Source organism: Marmota marmota, unplaced genomic scaffold, assembly GCF_001458135.2.
Source record: "Marmota marmota marmota unplaced genomic scaffold, marMar, whole genome shotgun sequence".
NCBI lineage: Eukaryota > Metazoa > Chordata > Mammalia > Rodentia > Sciuridae > Marmota > Marmota marmota.
This window is the reverse complement of record NW_026000019.1, coordinates 16,079,275-16,099,852: the sequence shown is the minus strand read 5'-3', so window position 1 is coordinate 16,099,852 and position 20,578 is coordinate 16,079,275. Positions and strand designations below refer to the sequence as shown.

Sequence of the window (20,578 nt, the reverse complement as noted above, 5' to 3'; positions counted from 1 at the left end):
TCCCAGGGGCCCTTACGAAGTACAGGAAGGCACAAAGTCCAAGGATCTAGTGTGGCACAAACCTGGAGAGGACCCTCCTCTAGGGAGGGAGTTCGTTTCCTGCCCAGGGATGGGTGGCTCGACCTTTGTTGTGGAAGCTTCCCTGACTCTGCAGTTGCTCTTATCGGAACCAGGAAGCACAAAGCCCTGCCTCCCCAGGCTGCTGCCCTAGGGCTGGCCTGGCCATGGGCTAGGGCAGGAACCTGTTGGACTCTCTTGGTTCCACCAGCACGTGTTCTCCCTAATTTTGTCTGTCCACCCTGTGAGCCCTGCCCTGGGATCCATGGCTGAGGCCCTGCAATCCAGTCCTGCTTTTCTTTGCTTTTTCTCCTTCCAGGGCCCTGAGCGTGGCCTTGGAGCTCCAGGTCAGGGCTGCAGTCTGGTCATCCACTAGCAGGCTCACCTTGCGGCCCACCATGTCAATCCGAGTCCCATGATTTTGGGCAGATTCCCTGGCCCAAGTCCTTAGCCTCAGGTACCGACTTGGCTGCCAGATGAAGCCTCACTTGGTGTCTGGCTGGACTCACTTCCCAACTCCAAGCTTGCCCCGCTCCTCTGGGCAGCTACACGTTATACCTTGCCTGACTGTAAATTCCAGTTGGAACGAAAGTGCCTGTGCTTACATTAATTCTCACGTGACTCTGGGCAATTATCGTAAAAATTAGGTTCCCAACCTCTAAACGACTTTTATTTTAAATTTTAAAGCATATTTTATTTTATTTTATTTTTTTGATCTTTTTTTTTTTTTGGTGGGTATGAAGCAAATACTAGGGAAGAAATGCTCCATGCAACCCTCCCAGTGAAGACGGAGCTGGACCTGAGGACCCAGCTCCTTGGGCCCTGGGGATCCTGAGGAGCGGCCAGTTTGTTGTGCGGTGAGGGCCAGGAGCACATGGCACATTTTCATGTGGAAATGCCACGTGCTGTCATTTCAGGAAGGCTTCTCTGTTTATTGTCAGCATCATCGTTTCTACCATTGAACACTCGCAGGACAGTAAGAGGGTTAGCTGGGATTACTGGGTAGAAGAGATAAGCCTTGCTCCCAATCCAGGGGGCTCAAGTGTAAATCCATTTACTGCTTCGTCTGAAGCTTCTGGGCTCCTGCCATGGCCGCGGGGCTGGGACTGTTCCGTGCGTAGTTAGAGTTGTGGTGATGACATCGGTGAGGGTGTGTGCGTGCGGCACTGGCTGGTTTGGCTCCAGAGCTGGCTCTGAGAGGCCTGGAACTTAATGCACAGGGTAATCGCAGGCCTCCAGTCGGGCTGCTTGCCTGCTTTCCCTCTCCAGGCCTGGTGTCTGCTGATCCCATTCCTGAATTATCTGTCTGCTGTCACGTGTCCAGAAGTCAGAGGCTCTCCTGTGGGTGGGTGTGGTGATGAGGGGACAGTGGGCTGGAGGCCTGGGGGCCACCTTCCCATTCTGTAAGGGGAACGGGTTGGACAGACTCACTTTAGGATTCCTCTCAACCGGAGGTTCTTAACCGTGTTTGTGCCGTGGACATTCTCAGAATAGGCCGTTTTTAAATGCCCTAAATAAAATACATCAGAGGACTAAGGAAGCCGGCTGGAGGCAGCTTTCCCTCTATGGCCCTTGAGGCCAGCTCTTGCCTTTGTGTGCCGTAGTCAGACCGAGCTGCTAGGTCCTCACTGTAACCTGGGCGGCTGGGGTAAGACACAGCGGCGGGGGGGGGGGGAACCCCAGACCCTGATCCAATTCCTATCCATCGTCCACACCCCAGATAACTAGCTGCATGATTCTGAGAATATCACTCAGTTCTGCTCAACCTGTTTTCTCAACTCTAAAACAGGAATAACTCCACGCTCACAGGGACAAAGAGGATTCCCAGACACACCCAGGATACAGCTCCCCTGCAGCTGCCTTCCTCCTGTTCTACAGATAAGAACGCTCCTTGCAGAAAGCTTAAGGCTCTGACAGTCCCTTGGTGGCTAGAAACAAAACCAGGCTTGGGGCCCCACGTGTTCCCAGCTCCTCATCCAGGGCTCTCTCCCCGTCCCGGGGCCTGAAGCACAGGCTTCCCAGCATCTTTGAGAATGGGGAGTCCCTCCCAGGCCACCCACCTCACCCTCTCTCCGCGATCTGCAGCGCCACCTTGTGGAGGCCGGCGGTTCCTTCCTTAACCCCACGCAGGCAGGGTCTCCTTCAATAATCAACATTGACAGAAAGTTTGTGTCTCATAAGACACAGGAGGGGAGCACTAGGGGGTCACCAAGGAGAGTAGAGTGAGGACAGGAGGGGCCTGTGACCTCTGATCCGGAAACAAAGCCAAATCGGGCCGACATGAGTTACATCCCCGATTGGGTAAAGCCTGGCACTCCTGAAAGATTACTATGCCAACCTCCGGCTCCTTAGAACTGGGAAATCCCTAGCCAACAGTGGGCCGGAGCCCCTGAGCCCTTATCACCAAGGGTCATGTGAGTTTCCCTGAGTCTGGGAGGTTTGGCAGGGCTGGTGGTGTGAGTTCTCAGATCCTCTTTGTTTCCCAGGCTCTCCAGCAGGGGAGGACCACAGCTGCCCAGTACCAGAACAGGAATGAGGACCGTCCACCATCACTGGAAGAGCAGGCTGCCTCCCCTGGTCTTAGTACTGTCACCTACACCTGCACACACGTCCCCATCCCCCAGACGTCCCTTGTCCCCAGGTGTTTCGCTTTCTCTACGCATGGCCTCCACTTCCGGCTCTTACTAGTGCACTGAAGGTATTCAGCCAGAGCAGTAAGCTCACGGCCATCAATGCCACTCGAATCCCCAGCACTTTCGTCTTTGAACTCCCTCACTGTGGAAATGGAAATGATTTATTCTGGAAACCCTGACTCTCTTCCTGTGACCTCATCTGTAAACTGTGAAATGCTTTTCATACTGATGGGGTCAAAAGGCCCCAGCACCGCATCACTGTGAGTTCTGCCTTCGCCCCCAGATTTTTCCATCATGACTTAGATTCTATCACGATCTCTCCTCTTTTGGCGTCTTTTATGCCTCTGCTTCACAAATATTGTCCGATTGTTCCGAGAGCACAGGGAGAGACGGGGAAGGGATCACCGAGAGAATAGGCGTCATTTACAATACTTTCTTTGAAGAAAAATGCCGGCCAGTTCTAAGTTCTATAAATTATTTCAGTGCCACTAATGCTAGCTTTCTAAAGCACAGTTCTTGATGTTCTTTCCTCAAAAAAAAAAAAAAATCAATGTTCTCCTCTGACGTTCGGTGTTCACCAATTCTGTCTGCCTCAGTTTCTTCCGTTGCCTCTTACTCAGGTGCCCGCTCCCCCTTTGGTCCACTCGCTACTTTCCTTCGTGCCCCTTCGTGCCCCTTCTCCTCTGCCCTTGCTGTGTCCTCAGCCTGTGTTCCCTTCTCCGTGCTTCTCCAGCTGTGGACGTCTAAGGACCTGGGTAGAGGCCATCTGCTCTGGTTGGGAGGAATGGCTTCCCTCTTTTTTCTTCAGTGAGTTCCTTGCTCTTCTTTCAAACATTTAGCCATTCCACCTTATGTTGAAATCCGTTGTTTATATGTCTGTCCTCTACCTTGCCACCCCCTGAAGGGACAGGATGGTTGTCTTCCTAGATCCTACCAGTGCCTAAGCATTCAAGAAGGTTCTCTCTAATGGCTCCTTGGGAACAAGACTTCAGAGCCTCCAAATCTTTTGCCAAGACTCTAAAGGAACCCAAGTAGCTAAGGGGGACCAGTAAAGAGCCTTGAACATTTCGGGCAAAGAATCTCCAGGCAGGGGTGGGTTACTCACATGTAAATGGTGTCGGGTTCCAGGCATCGAATGATGAGAGAGATGGTGGTGAGCTGCTTGTCTGGCACCTGAGATGGCATGGCACAAGGGGACTTTGCTCCAGAGATGATGTCGTCCACGAAACTCAACACTGTTTCTATCCAGAGGGAAAGAATTGGAAAAGGCATGAGAAACTGAAGGCCAAACAATGACAACATACAATCAACTCAATGAGAACTTATCAAAATTGGTCAATCCCAATCTCCTTAAATTCCTAGTTTTTTTTTTTTAAAAAAAAGAGGGGATGAGGAGAGACCCAGAGGAATTTTTTTTTTTAACTGTTTCTTATTTAGCCTATCAGTTTAGACCTATTCTTCCTGAGCTGGTTCAGAAACAACCTAGGTAAAATGTACAGACCATATCTGTGAACTCTCTCATGAGACATTCTTGGAGTGGAAAAAGCCTAGCTACTTTGGGCGGTGGGTCACTGCCGTGCCTCAATGATACCTGTGTATCCCAGAAGAAGGACCTCAGGAGGAGCTGTAGACCACTCCCCAGGCCTGAAGGCAGTCACCTGGTGGACCCACATGTGTCTCAGTGGCCAGTTCACCAGAATCTATTTACCCTGATTGTGGACATGGCCATCCTGATGGGGGACGGCATCTCAGCATGAGTCTCAGGGGTGGTGTTGACCATTTCCTCTGCATAGACAGGGAGATAACAAGGCCTGGGACATTTTTCATGGTGCCTTTCCATTCCTTTAAGGCTTCCCTCTCTCAGTTGGACCCAACAAAAACAGAGTTTGCTTTAGGACAAAACCCTGAGCCAGCGCATCTGTTTGCACATGCTTTCGCCTGGAGGGGGTTATTAGCAAAGAAATTTTTTTTCTGTAATCATGAGAGTGGTTAGCAGAGAATTGTTTCCTAATTGTGGGAGAGGATAACTAGCATACTGTATTGCTGTTTCTTTGTGAGTGGGCCTAGAGGCAATGAAATGGACACCTCTTTTATAAACAAAAAGAGAGGCAAAATCAAAACAAGACTCTTGGACGCTCCCCACGCAAAGACTCTTAAATGGACGAGACAGGCTGCTGCTTGGAAGAGACAGCAGCTGCAGCTTCCCTGTCCTCCCACACTGCTCTGGGTCCCGGGGACGGGGGCAGAGCCGGAGGCTGGGCGTTCTTCTTTAATTTTTACCTTAGATGTAAACCAGCCCACGTGCAGGGCACGCTCACCTGTCTCCACTTTAGAGTGGTCCATCCTGTCGGTGACCTTCTCTTGACGGATGAGGTAGTCCACAATCTGCACCCCGATTGGTGGCTCTGAGTGTTCCCACTCCAGGACCACGAGGGTGCTGCTGGGCTCATGAACCGTGGAGAGTCTCAGCCTATGTGCAGACAGGAGGGGACATGAGATGGGGACCCAGCTCAGACCTGCACTGGCCACTGGGCACCTTCTCAACTGGCACATGGTATACTCTTCCTTTTTCGTTTTTCTAAAATGTTTATTTTTTAGTTGTAGTTGGACACAATACCTTTATTTTATTTATTTATTTTTATGTGGTGCTGAGGATTGAACTCAGGGCCTTGCATGTGCTAGGCGAGCGCTCTACGGCTGAGCCACAACCCCAGCTCTTCTTGCTTAAGCTACTAAAATGACTTCCCTGGAGGCCCATCTCTTTCACTAGACAGTACGTTTCTTCAAGATCCTTGATATGTGATTTATGCCTCTAAGCACCTGTTACAGATTAGGAACCCAATGAACATTTGTAAGTAAATAAACAGACAAATAAAAATAAATGAATGAATGTTACATGGGTAGGGGTAGTTTTGGAAAATTCTCAGGATCCAGTGGTCGAAAAAGAAGTGGGGAATCGGAAGCAGGAGGGAAACCCGAGTCCCCTATAAAGCCCTTACAAAGGTATGCCTTTATATGGCTTGAAAATACAATTTCTGGATTTCTTTTGAGAAATTTTAAGACAATGTGTGTCCTCCTGAAGGTGGTGACCAAGGGAACCTTGCATTAACAAGGCCACACTTAGTTTAGGTTCTGTAGCATCACTGGGATCTGTCCTGTCGTCCTTGACCCCCATCCTGCTTCTTCCCCATCTTCCACCGGCAGCTTGGAAGTGGTGCCCATGGAGGGCTTCAGAGGGTGTGAGGACGCTGTCGAGTTCTCCCTGGCCAGTGTCCTAAACCTGCCTGTTCAGTTCTGGTTCGTTTTGCCTTTGCTCTTGGGTTTCTGTGAACCTGATGCTATAATTCCAGCATCTACTTGTATTTCGCAATTTGAAATCTCATTCTCTGCGAGTTGTCCACTTTGGCCACGGCTCTGCCTGGCCATCTCTGACCTCCTTGTACCTCGTAGAGTCTCAGTAATCATTGTTGACGTTCACTGGTGTGGACCTCCTGATTGTCCGCGTGGTTTCAATTCACTGCCTTGTTCTGACTTCTTCTAGGGGGCTCAGGTTTCCCTTCTGCTTCCAATTCCCCACTTCTTTCTAGACCACTGGATCCTGAGAATTTTCCAAGCTCCTGCTCTCTCCAGCCTCCCCAGGCCCCTAACAATTATCCCTGCCACTCACTCCTGTCCTCGGTTTCTGAATCCCACAACCATCTGCAATTCAGGCCCTCCTGCCCACCACTCAGCTCCCAGATGACTCTCATTGCTCTCAGGGACCACTGGGCAAGACACTGTGGATCACCTCAAACCATCTGCAATGTTCTATTTTAATTCAGTAAATATTTATGAAGTACCTGTTCCTTGCAAGGAAGTGCTGGATCCTAAGAACACAGTGGCTCTAGCCCCTACTTTTATGTAGCTTATTGGGTAATAGAAATATACAATTATACATGCTAAAAACTTCAGCAAGAAATCATAGGACACTGTGGGAGCAATAGTAAGGGGTTTAGCTAGTGGGAAAATAATTGAAAACACATGTTCTCCTGCTAGTGGCTACTATGAAGGAGCACATAGTTTGCATATGACATTAGGATGGAATAAACCCAAAACAGTGCGGATATTGACAAATTCATTAATTAGAGTCATATGCAGAATGCTATTTTGAAGAAAAAGCGCTAGGCAGCTTAAGTAACTAACTAAGCCTTCTGAGAACTCAAATTCTGTGAAAATATGGACTAAGACCAACCCCTATTGAGAAACAGAAGTGTGTGTGATTTACACAGACTTGTGTAAAATTAGAGTGTGTTTCTATTTCCAACTACCAATTAAAATGCAAGAAACTGATGTTTGTAACTGAAAGAAGTGATCAGAGTTGACAAGAAAAGTGAGGCACCTAATAGACATTTCCTGTTTATGATATTTTAACTCAAACCGCTCTTTAGCTATGATAGTTAGTAAATGCAGGTTTAGAGATGAAGCCAGCCTTGGGCCAATGGGTGGGCCTGTGTCTACCTGATAGCTTTGCTGGCTTCAGTGGTACCTTTCAAAGGTGGCTTTCTACCTGGTAAGTCAGTCCAACAGCCTGAGATTCTGATGCACCCTTTCTCCTGGATGAAAGAACTCTGACTACTAATGACCTTGGTTCTCCTTTGACTCCAAAAGTCCAAGTTATGATACAAAGAGCAAGAAGCCAGTGCTTGGTGAATCTAAAACCACCCACAGAGAGAAGGAAGGCACTGGCTCGGAATGACACTCTACCAACATCTTCTCCTCTTTCCATTTTCTTTTTGCTCCGTCCTGGGCCTTTAACGTCCACCTCACTCCATGAAATAGGCCTGGCCTCCACCTCCTGCCTCCTGCTTCTGCTTACTCAGCCCTCAGTTACCATGGGTCCTGCTAGCTTTGGGATTCCTTGCTTTACCAACCCATGGGGTCTTGTTCCACCATTTTGTCCTACCAGCACTTTCTTTTGGATGCATATTCTGTGCCTTCACCAGCATGGCAGATGCCCTAACAGAGGCTAAGCAGAGTCCTGCCTTGGGCCCTGGCCCTCGGCTTGCCTTGTTCTGTTTAGTCTTCCCTGGATGGGGAGGATATTGGACATGTTCACTCTCAGGCACTTCTGTAGCACCTCCTCCTCTTCACCCTTCAAATGCAGACACCCCTTAATGCTCATCTCCAACCCTCTGCTCCTCACAGTTAATACTTGCTCCAGAGCATCTTTTCGCAGAGCTGTGGGCCCATCTCCTATGTGGGGGGATGGGCAGACATCTGGTTATCTCTGGTTTACTTTTTCCACAGAGCTCCATCCTTCTCTGCCCACTGACCATCTGCAGGACCATCCCCCACCCTCCCCTCCCACACACAGCTCCAGGCAAGCCCAAATAGAACTGGCCTCCACAGACCCATATAGCTTTGTGGCTTCTCTCTTTCCAGCCAGCCAGGTCTTAAGCCTGAAGGTCTCTCTCAGCTTCTCCTTCCTCCTCAGATGCACAGTCACCAGACCCTATTATTTCTACTCAAATCATCTATCAGTTTTGTCCTCCCATATTATAACGGATGGTGTTATGGCTTATATATTAGGTTTATATATGAGCTCATGTGTGAGACAATGCAAGAATTTTCACAGGTGAAAGGGAATGGAAGGTGTAACATATTCAGTGGATTAAACCACTGATATGGATTAACTTGGTGGTAATGATAGGCAGGTAGGGCATGGCTGGAGCAAGCAGGTCTCCCTTTGGGGTTTATACCCGCCATGTCCTGAACAGCTTCCCTCCACCATGCCCTTCCACCGTGTTGTTCTGTCTCACCTTGGGCCCAGAGCTATGGAGTCAACCAGGCATGGACTGAACATCTGAAACCATGTACCAAAATAAACTTTCCTCCTCAGGTCTTTGGGTCACAGTGATGCAAACTGACAAAAGCAGCTGAGAACATGGCCTCTGGGTCATGGCCCTACTTCCCGCTCTATCACCTTGGAGAAATTATCCAATCCATTTGAAGCTAGTTCCTAGTCTATTAAATGGGAGGGGGTGGAGAAATATCTAAGTACTCTGCACAGTGCCAGGAGTGCAGTGAGTGTGTAATGGGTGGGAGTGTTGTTGGTCTATCAGATCTCACTGAAGACCTCTAACATCCTCCATTCAACAGCACTGTGACCCTACAACCTCTTAACCATCCTGCTGTTCCTTTTTCATATTCAAGGAGAAGTTCAAGTGCCACCTCTTCCATGAAGCCTTCACCATTGCCCAAATTTGGACTCCAGCCACTCCTCTTCACACTGTCTTTAAATGTCTGTAACACTTGTCGCATTATCTCTTGTACAGTAACAGTTCCCTGAAAGCAGGTACCATGCCACGTTCTTCCTCCCAATCCTGAGTACCCAGCCTATTGCTCTGTAAACAGCAGACATTCAGTACTTCTCTGCAGACTGATGCAGAGGCATGCACACAAGAGAGAGGCAGAGCGAGGGAACCGTACACAGGCTGTGGGAGCGGTGCGCAGGTGGGGAGTCCGTCAGCCCCGAAAGCGGTGGAGTCGCAGCGACACCAGTCCTCAATGACGTCTCCAGTGCCCGAGCACCAGAGGGAGCTCATGGTGGCCTCCTGTAAGAGCTGCACAAGAGAGCAGAGAGTGAGCACCGGGCAGCCAGGGCTGGGTCGTCAGGACCAGGAGATGGCGTATCAAGCCTCTGCGTCACCCCGACTGATCTCCAGAGAGCGCATTGTGTCACCATCGCACCATTTTTTTGCTATGATTCTTATCTCAGGATAAGAAATTCTGGGGAGCTGAGCCCTGGAGAACCTTGAGGTCCCCCTCCTTTAAGCATAACAGCTCATCCCTGTGGTTGAGAGGTGTCACCTTGGAGGCAAGACGTGCTCCACCTCCATCTCCCTCCCAGCGGGCTCTACCACTCAACCCACCAGCTCCAGGCTCCAGGAACAATGACATCTTTCAACACATCTCTGAGTGCTGGCCTGCCCCACTCCTTCCTCTGCCCAGAGGCACTCTGCCTTTTCAAATACCTCCATCTGCATCCTCATTTGCCGCCCATCTTGCCCTAGTATTCCCTTCCGGTTTCTTCAACACACTTTGTAAACCACTTACAAAATGCAACAAATTCTGCCTTGAGCCGTGGTGGGGCATTAGGCAACTCTTTCTCAATAGACCATTAAGGGGTGGTGGTGGGGGGAGCCATGTCTCACAAAGGCTGAGAAGTGTGCTTGGGGTCAGTGTGTCCTGGGTGAGAACTCCAGCTTTGTCAATCTCTGCCATGTGAACTGGGGCACGTTACATGAAGGCAGTTTTGTCAGTGATAAGGTAGGATAAAAATAGCACTTTCCTCATAGGGGTTCTGTGACAATTAAGTGGAATAATACATGCCAAGTGAAATAACATAAGTACAGTACCGGGCACACATTAGTCATCATTAAATGCTATCCGTTGTTATTGTCTGTAAGTGACAGGGTGGAGTCTCACGTAGAACCTGGTGACCGCCATAGAGCCCAGCACAATGGCCCTCATGGAGCTGATTACCATTCAGTTGTGGATGAAGTTAGACCGCTGAGGTAACCGAACTCTGGAATAGGCAATTCCAGGGTGAAAAGGTGGATTCTGATGGGGTTCTGACCCATTAGTGGGGGTCCTCACCCCCGGGTCAGGGTGAGCTGGGGGGGTGGCTGCTCCAGGCTCACGGAGCCCAGAGCTCTCCCTCTGGGCCACTCTGCGTCTGCAGCCGCCCCTGCTCTGAGGACTCTCCCCGTTCCGCTCTGCACATCCACACCCGACTGGTAAACGGGGGGGAAACGAAGCCTAGCTGCCCTGGAAGAGTTTACACCAAAAAATCAAAAAGAAGAGAAGAGGAAGAAGAAGGAAGGGAGGAAGGAGGGAAGAGGAAAGGATAACCCTACAAAAAACCCAAATACCTCAACCTGGAGCAGCGATCCATGTTCTATTCTTTCTGAGTGCAGTGTAGACGACCTTAGGTCGGAAGAGGTGGGAGCTTTTAGGGAACATCAATTCCTGATGATCACTTTTGTAGAGTTTGTAATTTATAAGGCCGTCTTTGGTGCTAGCACTTTGGTAATCATGAAGAACAGTGGATGACTCTGAGAGTTAAAGAAGCTGGGTGACCTGCTCAGGGTGACCAGCTAGTGAGGGGGGCAGCACCCAGACCTGAGCTCAACATGACCTGCTGGATGGACATCAGAGGCTCTTGATTAATGCCTCCACCATCTGGTGCTCAATTTGTGACGTGTCTAACTGAACCCAATCTAAATCAAAGGGTGCATGGTTGAAAACTAGGGAAACAGACTTTCTTTGAGGTCAGTTGAATAACAAAGAAATTGTGACTGCTGCCTGATGGAACCTTCAATCAACAATTACTTGGCTCCTATGAAGAGCCATTTCCTGTGTCAAGTGTTAAGGACAGGACGCAGGAGACACACAGGGCCCCTGTCTGCATGAATCTTACAGCCAGATGATGAACAAGCAAACTGAAGTTACGCAGATACCCAGATGCTCACAGTTGAGGGAGGACTCCAGAGTCCTCCAGAGGCAAGGCCCTGAGATGCACATGGTACAGGAGGGAAAAGGAAGGGTGGGAAACCCCGTGGAGGGGTTTGGAAAGGTCTCTGTGAGAGGTGACATTTTTATCTGGGCTTTGAGGAATAGGTCAAAAGTCATCTTGTCACAATGTTGGGTTAGTGCCACAGGTAGAATAAACAATATTAAGACAACATGGGCCTGGATGAAACTTGAGTTCTAAAATCAACCGAAAAAGCCCAGTCTCTCTACAGAGACAGAGTGGGGGGATGCTAAGCAGCGAGAAGGAGATAGGGCTGGGTTACTAGGGCCACATGGGCTGAGGTAAGGAGGGGATTCTGTTTCAAGAGCGATGATAAGACATTAAAGTGTCTTAACAGGAGAGCATCATGACCAGATTTTCCATCCAAAGGAGTGTGGAAAAACAAAAGTCCTTTCTTCAAATGCTTTAACTTTCTACCTTTGATTCCCACCACTCCATGAGAGTTTATGCTTTCTGAATCCTGGGTTAAAGTTAACTGTAAAAAGTTGAATGAGAGGAAAAGAGAGAGGTCAAGGAGAATCCCTTTAGAAAAGGAAGAAAAAAGGAAATCACATTTTTCTTAGTTCCTACAAGGTGAGATGAGTTGCATGTTATCAAATTGAATTCTAAGTCCAGAAAAGAAATTGGATTTTTCAGTGGTTTTTTTTGTGTGTGTGTTTCTCTAAGGGGATAGCTGAACTTCCACGCCATGTTCATCTATACATTCACTTACACACTTATCCATCATTTATTCATCCACTTAGCAGAGGGTCAACTCTGCACCAGCCGCTGCTAGACATGCTGTAGACGAAGCTTTTCTGTCCATCTAAACAGGAATCAATAACTGTGTGAACAATTCTGCTGGCAGGTGATCCCTGCTCCTAGAGATGGACACACAGGCATTGGGAATTACATGAAGGGATGGATACCTGAGTTGGAAGAGTAAGGGAGGATTCTGGGTGTTTGGGCTGAAACTTGATGTAATAGTAGGAGTCTGAGAAATGTGGGAGATGACATTCTTGGGACAGAGTTGGAAGTCTGCAGGGCCAGACACACGATGGAAAACGGTTGTGTTTGAGGGGGCACAAGGAGCTCAATTTTGAGAATGGCCTGTAAGGTACAGAGTAGGAACAACCTAACCATGCATGTGAAGACAAACAGGATCATGGACTGACCTGTGACATTGTGCTGAGGACTCCAGATTGCATTCTATCTGCAGAGCCATTCAATCATTTTGGTGCCATGTGGTCAGAAATCCATATTAAATAATAACTTTGGGTTACTATAATAAGATGGCAGCCCAATACTATAATAGATATGCTGTAAGAGGGATCTCATGAAAAATATGATTTAAGAGACTATTGCTGCTCTTGGCAATGGAATAGACATTGGGAATGACAAGGAAAATCCAGGAAGCATCTCTAGACTCCAGTCTGGCAAGTTAAGGAAGAAAGTGACGTTCACTGAGATGGTAGCACAGCAGCTATGTGTTTGGGGCACAAGATGGTGAGCTCAAGTTTGTTGGGTCGGCCAAATGGTTTCACCATTGTGTTTCTTTATCACAATTATGGATCACACTGAAATATGGCACCAGAGATTATCTAGTCCAATAGAAGAAGGACATAAAAACACACACTGAGTCTCTAATGTCACGACTTAGCCCCCCCGCCTCCAGTTCTCCTTGGCTTCTGCCTGCCGCGTCTCCGTTCTTTGGGAGGAAGAACAAACATGGAAAGAACACGGAGTAGAGAGGATGGCAGAGAGTCAGGTGACAACGAGAGCAGAAGAAACACATGGTGGGGACCAAACTCCAGCTGGGACCACCTTGTCAGTGTGTTTAGAAATTAAGGTGTTCAAATTATGGCCAGATGGAGGGCATCTCCACACCTCTCTCTGAACACGGGGGTACCGAGGGCGGAAGGGATGATATTTGGCCTTTGAACGGGGATTGCTGAGGACACGTTCTGTTCAGCACCTTCACTTTGCTTGCAATCCTCCCGGAAAGTAGAGACGCATCCTCCTCTCACCAAGCTCTTCTCTATTGTGCAGCATTGTGCACCCTGATTCATAGGATGGTTCTGGTGAATTCTCTGACCCTACTGTTCCCAGGCAGGTGGCATAGGAACCCTTGAGCTGTCAGAGGTGGCAGCACTGGGGAAGATAAAGTGGGGAAGGCAAGAGAGGCCTGGCACTGGATGGAGTCCCTGCAGCTTTGAGTCTCCATGGGGACCCAAGCCCCTCCTCTCTTCCTTCAAGCCCCTCTTCTCCCCCACTCCTCTCCCCATAGCCACCTTGATCAGATTCAAAAGGAATTTGTAGGCCTTGGGAACAATTCCTCTTTGTCTTCCTGTGATGAAAAAAAAATGTATTTTCAAACATTCAGTGAAATATCTGGCAGAGGCGCTAGGTGAGAAAGCACACACACACACACACACACACAATCCTCCTGTTGGCCTGAGCAACACCTATGAAACAAACTGTGTCACAGCAGGTGTCTCTTCAAAGAGAGAAAAGAAAGCAATTATCACCCCACCTGGATGGGCACGTCTCCCAGTCAGGTAAGCAGCTGTGGCTGCTGCCTGTGGTCCCACCCAGGGACTCCCTGCTTTGACTTGTGCTGGTGGTGCTGGTGGTGGTTGTGTGTCTGTTTGGATCATTCTGATCTGTAGGTCCTTGAGGAGGTCAGAGGCCTACCTCTGCCCCCTTTCTCCTCCCCGTCTATTCATTTTCTCCTGACATCTTTGGAAAGGGAGATGCAGAGGCAAAGGAGGGTGGCTGGGAAATGTCATGACCCAGCAGCATAATCACAGGCAGAAAGATCTGCAAAGATGTGGCGTTTTGTTCTTAGAGCCAGCGTGATGGGCAGGAAACCAACCCCCTCCAGACCGAGGCTGCCAGAACCTTCCTCTGGGACCTGTGCCTGATAAGCTCCTTCCAGTCCAGACACAGCTGGTCCCAGGCTTGGGAATCAGCGAGGAGAGCTGCCCACCTCCTAGGCCCACAAGGTGGGACAGGGCTGAGCCTCTTCCTCACCAACAGATAGGGACCCTCCAGCCAATCTGACCTCAGTGAGTGCAGTCCTTGGGCTTCCCCGTCTACTTACTTCCTTTCAGCCCTTTTGGCTCAAAGACTCTACAAGTGCTCAGCTGTGATTCCTGAATCATATTTGCATGGGTGTTGTGGATGCATCTCTTTGACTTAATATGCCAACATGCAAATCTAAGCAAATTAGGTCACTGGATTAGCTAAACAAAAAGCCCCCCCCCCCATCCCAGCGCTAGTATGGAGCTCTGCTGCACCCTGTCACTTCCCCGGGCTGCGCAGAAAGCCCTCTTTTGTTGGTGGTGCCTCCCAGAGCCCAGGGTCCCGGCCTCTTACCCTTTGGGTCTGATTGTTGGTCACCAGTTCATAGATGGGGGCTGCTCTGGTCACCTCCAGCAGGACAGGTTCAGCAGGCGTGTCAGGGCTGGATGTCACATGACACAAGGGGCAAGATGAGGGACATCGCCCTTTGCTCTGACACTCCATGCGGACTCCGGCTGCCATTCGCTTGGTGCCAGAGTCGGACAGGCTGGCGATGTATTCTGGGAATGTCAGCACCTTGGGGTCTCTTTCCCGCTCCTCCGACTCGTCAGATGGGGAGTTGCCTGCCACACACAAAATGAAAAGAAGCGGTGAGGGAGGCAGGATAGCAAGGACAGCCGTGACCTCATGGCCGCTGAGTGCCCGGGTCCAGTCCTTGAGAGATCAGAAAGTGCAGCTGAGAGGGGAAGTGTGTGATCCCCACATTCCACTTAATTTGGGGCACACACCCTCCCAGTGACACAGAGCTTCCAAGTGTGTGACCAGGTTGTTCTTTTCTGAGAATCATCAGTCCCAGAGGGATGCGTCTCTAGGATATGCTTCTGACCATCACCAGGAACACAGACAATGACAGCAATTGTTCCTTGACCCAGTTTCTTCACGTGTGCAGTGGAGATCCTAATCATACCTACCTCTGGCTTTGTGAAGTGAATGAACCACACAGTGTTTGTAAAGCACACACCGAGGTGGCTAGCCCGTATCAAATCCTCAGCCTAGTAGTTTTGATCCTAACTATAGCTAAGGCTTATGGGTTGGGAGGAGATGGGTTCGAGATCTCGTTCAGCCATGGCATGCATGGGGTTCCCCATCAGACCCATTTTATAGAGGAGGGAAGTGAGACGAGTAACCCGGTTATCCTTGGATCTGGAATATTCCCCAAAGACATGTTGGAAGACTCGGTCCCAGTGCAGCCACATTCAGAGCGGGACTTTGGGGAAGTGATTGGATCATGAGGGCTCTGACCTCATCAGTGAATTCATCCATTGATGGATTTATAGCTATTGAGACTATGGAGAGTTGACTATTGAGAGATGATAGAAATTGGGTGGAAACTAGTTGGAGTCCTTGGAGGTGAGCCTTTGGGGACTACACCTTGTCCCTAGCCCCCTTCATTCCTCCTCCCTCTCTCTGCTTCCTGGCTCCCCTGAGCTGAGCAGTTTACTTCTGCCACACCTTCTTCCTCCATGATGTTCACTCTGACCACAGGGCCTAGTGATGGGCGGAGTGGCCACAGACCAAAACCTCTGAAGCCATGAGCCCAGATAAATCCTTCCTCCTTTAAGTTGTTTTTCCCAGGTGTGTTGCCTCCAGGACAGAAGGCTGGCTAGCAGACTTAAGGCCACCCAGCTGAGGTACTGTGTGAGCTAGACCTGGACTCTGCTCGCCTGATTCCAAGGATGAGCAGGACCGCTCTGCTTTATAATTAATCATGTATTTGAGACGGGGAGGACATTTTGGCTTTTTCAAAAAGATCTGCACCCTTGTTTGATAAGTAAAAGGGAGTTAGAGAAGCTCTTTGTTGATTTTTGGTGACGAACCTGGGAAGTGCCTATCAGAGAATGAGGGTTTGTTCACCCCACAAGAAAGCCCTGCCCCCAGTGATTCCTCCCGGTTCTCCATTTGACTCTGAGGGAGTCTGCTGGCAGAAAGCACAGGGCTCCTGAAGAGTTTCTGTCTCCTGTCAGCAGTTCCTGTCCCAATCAGGAAACGATTTCAGGGACCACTGTGCTCCTAGGACAAGGGGCATGCCTAGAGCGTGGATTCTGGTCTTTGACCTTATGGAGAACACAAGACTGGATGGGCCAGATCCTTGGGTGAAGTGGTTGGAAGGATCTGCAACGTGGTTCCAGAAGGTCATTGTGCGATCTGACTCACCACCTTTATAGAGTCCTCTCCCAAGGGGACCAGGGAGCTCCTGTGCTACTCCCTCTTGTTTGCTGTTGAATGTGAGCCCATTTGGAAGCATGAGGCTTCGCATGAGGCATCCCATGCTGCTGCTTTTCAGATGAGCACCAGGAGAGGTGCTGGGTGGACCAGGTATCCTCACCCAGCAACTCCACTGACATGGAACTTCTGCGTGTGAGGGCCAAGGACCACTCAGTGGCTATAATATGGGACATAATTTATTTAGCATTTGCATTTGATAATAGGCCCAGAGTGGAGCTCGGGTCCTTCCAGGAGCATGAGCTGTACACACCCAACCCCAGAAAGACGGAGTCCAACAGGAGGCCCAGGAGGTCACTGCACCTCACCCAAAGCGCTTCCTCCACAGGCACATCTCTACCGACACTTAGGTCTGTGCCACTCGGTTGGCACACGGCTGGGGGTGCCTACAAGACTTTCCTGCTTGCTAGATGTTCCTCAGTCTGCTATATGGACTACCAGGAATCAACAGGGTGGAGCGAAGCCCTTGAACCTTTGGTCTGATATGGGCCAACAAGCCTTCATTCACTGGGAAAATGAATAAAATTTTTTAAATCAGGAAAGATGCAGTATCTCTTTGCAAAAAATAATATTTTTGAAAAATTTCCCTGGAAGTTTTGCCAGGGGGCTGAAGGTCTCCTGGTTGGCTTTTAGGCCCCTTACAATCGGGCATTCCTCTCCAACCCATGGCCCTCCTTTGTTGAGAACCCGGTCCACTAAGGCTGGGAAAAAATTTTTCAAAAGTGCCACTAGATGGTGGTATCCAATCTCAAATGGCACTGGGAACTAAACTGTGTGAGCTGAGGTTTTGGCCTTACAGAAAATAAACTTAGAGAAAAGTACCACTCGGCTCTTTTGACAATTTTGTGCAAATACATTTTTTTTTTCAATTGGACAATAAAAAATTAAGGAGTAAAACAATCACATACCACTTTCCTAGGGAGAAATATATAATGTGAAAAGGGAGATGATGACACAGTAGCTAAGGGAAAACGGAGCCTGCAGGAGAAAATGCAAATCTCCCTCAAAATTCTTACATAGGGTAGAAGTTACTTCCAACAAGTTCCTTTTTTTCTCACCTTTGATAAAACAGCCAGGAACTCTCCTGATTGCGACTTAGGACGCATCGTGCCAACAGTCAGACATTGCCACTAGGGGGCACTGCGACCACAAGCACGGTGGGCTGCCAGGGATTGACACCTCCCTGCCCTCCAGCTCTCCATCATTAAGGCTTGTAATTGCTGCAAACATGAGGGGCTGCCCCCCTCGCTGCTGTCTTCTGGCTATTCCGATTAAAATCCAGACGCGGCTAATCCCTGTCAATACCCTTCAGCCCCAGATACTTGACAAGATTAGGGAGTGAAGAGGAGAGGCAAGGGTGCAGACAAAGATGATTGGGAGGCCACGGAACTCCTTTTAATTCAGAATCTTATTTTCCATCTCCTGGAAGTATTCAGGCCGATACACAGGGCCCTGCTGGAGGGTGAGACCAACGATCCCCGTGGCCTCCTCATCACACCGGTTGGGGCTGTCAAGACAGGAGCTGGATTTGCACGGAAGCAATGAGCCGTGAGCTCCCAAAAGCCATCTATTCAGGTTCTGGAGAAGAATGAAGATGTGCGTGAGAGAGATTTTTCAAATAGGAAACACATTTTCTATGTGCAGTTGAAGATACAATTGGGAAATACTCCTTAAAATGATGGAGTCCAGTGGTGAAGGCCCAGATAAATCTCCCTGAGCCAGATAGAGCTTCTATACCCATCGTGTCTGGGAAAGAGAGTTTCTGGTCCTAAAAGCTTCAGGAGAGTCTGATCTTTGACACTTACTGCCTTTTAGCTCCCCCCTGTGTGGGTTGGAGTGAGTAGAGAGGTTTGTGGGTAGAGAGAGGCAGGGAGGAGAGGCCACCTATTTCCATGGGGTCCACAGTGGCTCTCCCTCCAGTGCTGACTCCTCTTATAGTCCTTGCTATATCTTCCTTCAGCTATGGGTAGAAATGCTCCAGGAATTTAAGACATCATGCTGTCTCTTAGTAGGATGACTATTCTATTTCAATAAGCACACAATCTCTGGATATAAGGAATAAGTTAAAAGAGTAGAATTTGCAGAGGTGCTTTCTGATAATGAATGCCCCAGGATGTCCTCCTCCCACCGTTTGCCAGAATTCACCCCTACTGCTCTCAGAGGAGGCTCTCCAGTCCAGCTGTGACACTCAGCTTTCTTACAAGTAGAGGAACATCCAACCTGAAATGTAGTTAACAACCCTAAAACTGCAAAGCATTTTGCAAATACAGTTTGCTATAAATAAATGCCATTTGCTTTAGGCTAAATCTGTATCCTCCAGCACACAGTGGATGAATTTCCCCAATAGAATATCATGGTAGGAGAATATTGACGTACTTAATGCCCAGAATCTCCTGTGTATGTGCCCATGGCTGTGAGCATGTACATACTGACCTGCCCAGATCCAGGAGGGCATGAGGATGGCTAAAGTGACCAAGCCACTCTCTTGCTCTGCTCGTGGGAATTGACAGGTCAGGAAGGCCAATTCCTTGTTATGAAGTCAATTGGTACAATTCCTGTAGGATTCTGGGGCTGCTTAAGAATCTCTCTCCTGAGCTGGTGCCCACGGCAAAGCGATGCTAATGACATCACAGGTAGATCTACAGATGCAGCTCATTAGGCAGCAACGACATCAAATGCAACTGATCAGATCACAGCCTCCAGAGGTGGCTTAGGACCCCCGGGAGGAAGGCTTGGCATGGGCAGATGAGGTGCAGCCACAGAAAGTTGTTCCCTGAAGCCCCCATGCCCTGAGTCCCAGGCCCTACCCCAACCTTCACCCCAGCCTACCCTTGAACCCGGATGCTCGGGTTACCTGAGTTCACGTCTCCTTCCATCCACCCACGCACAACCAGCCTCTCGGGAGGTCAAGGTCACTCTGGACATTAAGTGAGCTCTTAAACCTGCCACGGTGACACACTCTGTGAGGCCCAGTGAAATGCAACATGATGGTTTAATAACTAGGGGAAAAGAAGACAGAGCAGGAACCCCCACTCCTCCCTGCTCCTCTCTGTGAAAGAACGAGTAACCTGGGACCAGGAATGGTGGCTCCTTCACGGTCGAATCTCGTTTGCCTCGTCTAGGTGTGTCTATCGTCTGTCTGCCTACCCTGTCTATCTGTCTACTGGGTTTCTTCATCCACAGACAAACCAAAGTGGATAAGTCACAACCATGGATTTAAATCATTACAAAATGTCACACATAAGGAACAAAACAAAAACACCGAGAAACAGCTCTCTAGCCTCTTCCTGATCATAGTGATGCCCCAGCCTCTGTCTGTAGCCAGGAACACAGCCTTAATGTGCACGCAGGGACAGCCGCTTGTGTGTGCGACAGGCACCTCACACCTCACGTTCACACTGCAGAAATCATTTCCAGCACACTCTCCTGAGCAGCCTGTTCCTCCTCCCAGAAGTCCTAGCTCAGAGAGGGTGCGATGGACTTCCTGGGTGCTCATCAGAAATGCAGGCTTCATCGCTGTTCTCTCTGTTCATGCCCTGCTCCCCTTGCTAACCAATCACCTTATCTAAAATTTATATTATCTATCTTCCCAAACCATCCACTCCTCCCTCTCCACCCTCACTGCCACTGGAGGAACCAAGTAGTTTAAAAACTACTAATCCAATGGCCTGGGTTTGATGTCTGACCTTGACCTTGTCAGCTGTGTCCTCCGTGGCATTTCTTAGCCTTCCCCTGCCCAGGCTTCCTCACATACAAGGTGCAGATAACAGATGTGATTTAGTAAGGCCGTGGTGAAGGCCAACAACTGTGGAATCCTCAAAGAGAGTTCTGACGAGCCTGGGACTCAGCGGGGCTCCCTCAAGCCACCTATCCACACAACACGGGTTATTTACCCTCCCTGCCCACCTTCAACACCATTGTGTGGTGTCTTGAAGGACAAAATGATTTCTTGCTCTCCACTATAATGTCCCACAGTGCCCAATAGGTAAAGTACACTAACGTATTCTACAATTCATTTAGCAACTAT

At 49.2% G+C, this 20,578-nt stretch overlaps 1 protein-coding gene across 12 annotated transcripts in view; it reads right to left on the bottom strand.

The window, feature by feature from the left end:
* Astn1 (astrotactin 1) overlaps nucleotides 1–20,578 on the bottom strand; it is a 283,974-nt gene that overhangs the window by 14,941 nt on the left and 248,455 nt on the right. For 11 of the 12 annotated variants that reach the window (XR_007349995.1, XR_007349996.1, XM_048809978.1 and 8 more), the window contains 4 exons: nucleotides 14,623–14,891; nucleotides 9,159–9,292; nucleotides 5,009–5,160; nucleotides 3,796–3,931 (listed from right to left, as the gene is read on the bottom strand). Coding sequence is in view for 10 of the 12 variants with exons in the window: in XM_048809978.1 (XP_048665935.1) it covers nucleotides 3,796–3,931; nucleotides 5,009–5,160; nucleotides 9,159–9,292; nucleotides 14,623–14,891 (691 nt within the window). In the remaining 2 variants the exon portion in view is untranslated. Of the gene's footprint in view, nucleotides 1–776; nucleotides 1,397–3,795; nucleotides 3,932–5,008; nucleotides 5,161–9,158; nucleotides 9,293–14,622; nucleotides 14,892–20,578 lie in introns of those variants that run through there. The other variant, XM_048809982.1, reaches the window with a different exon arrangement.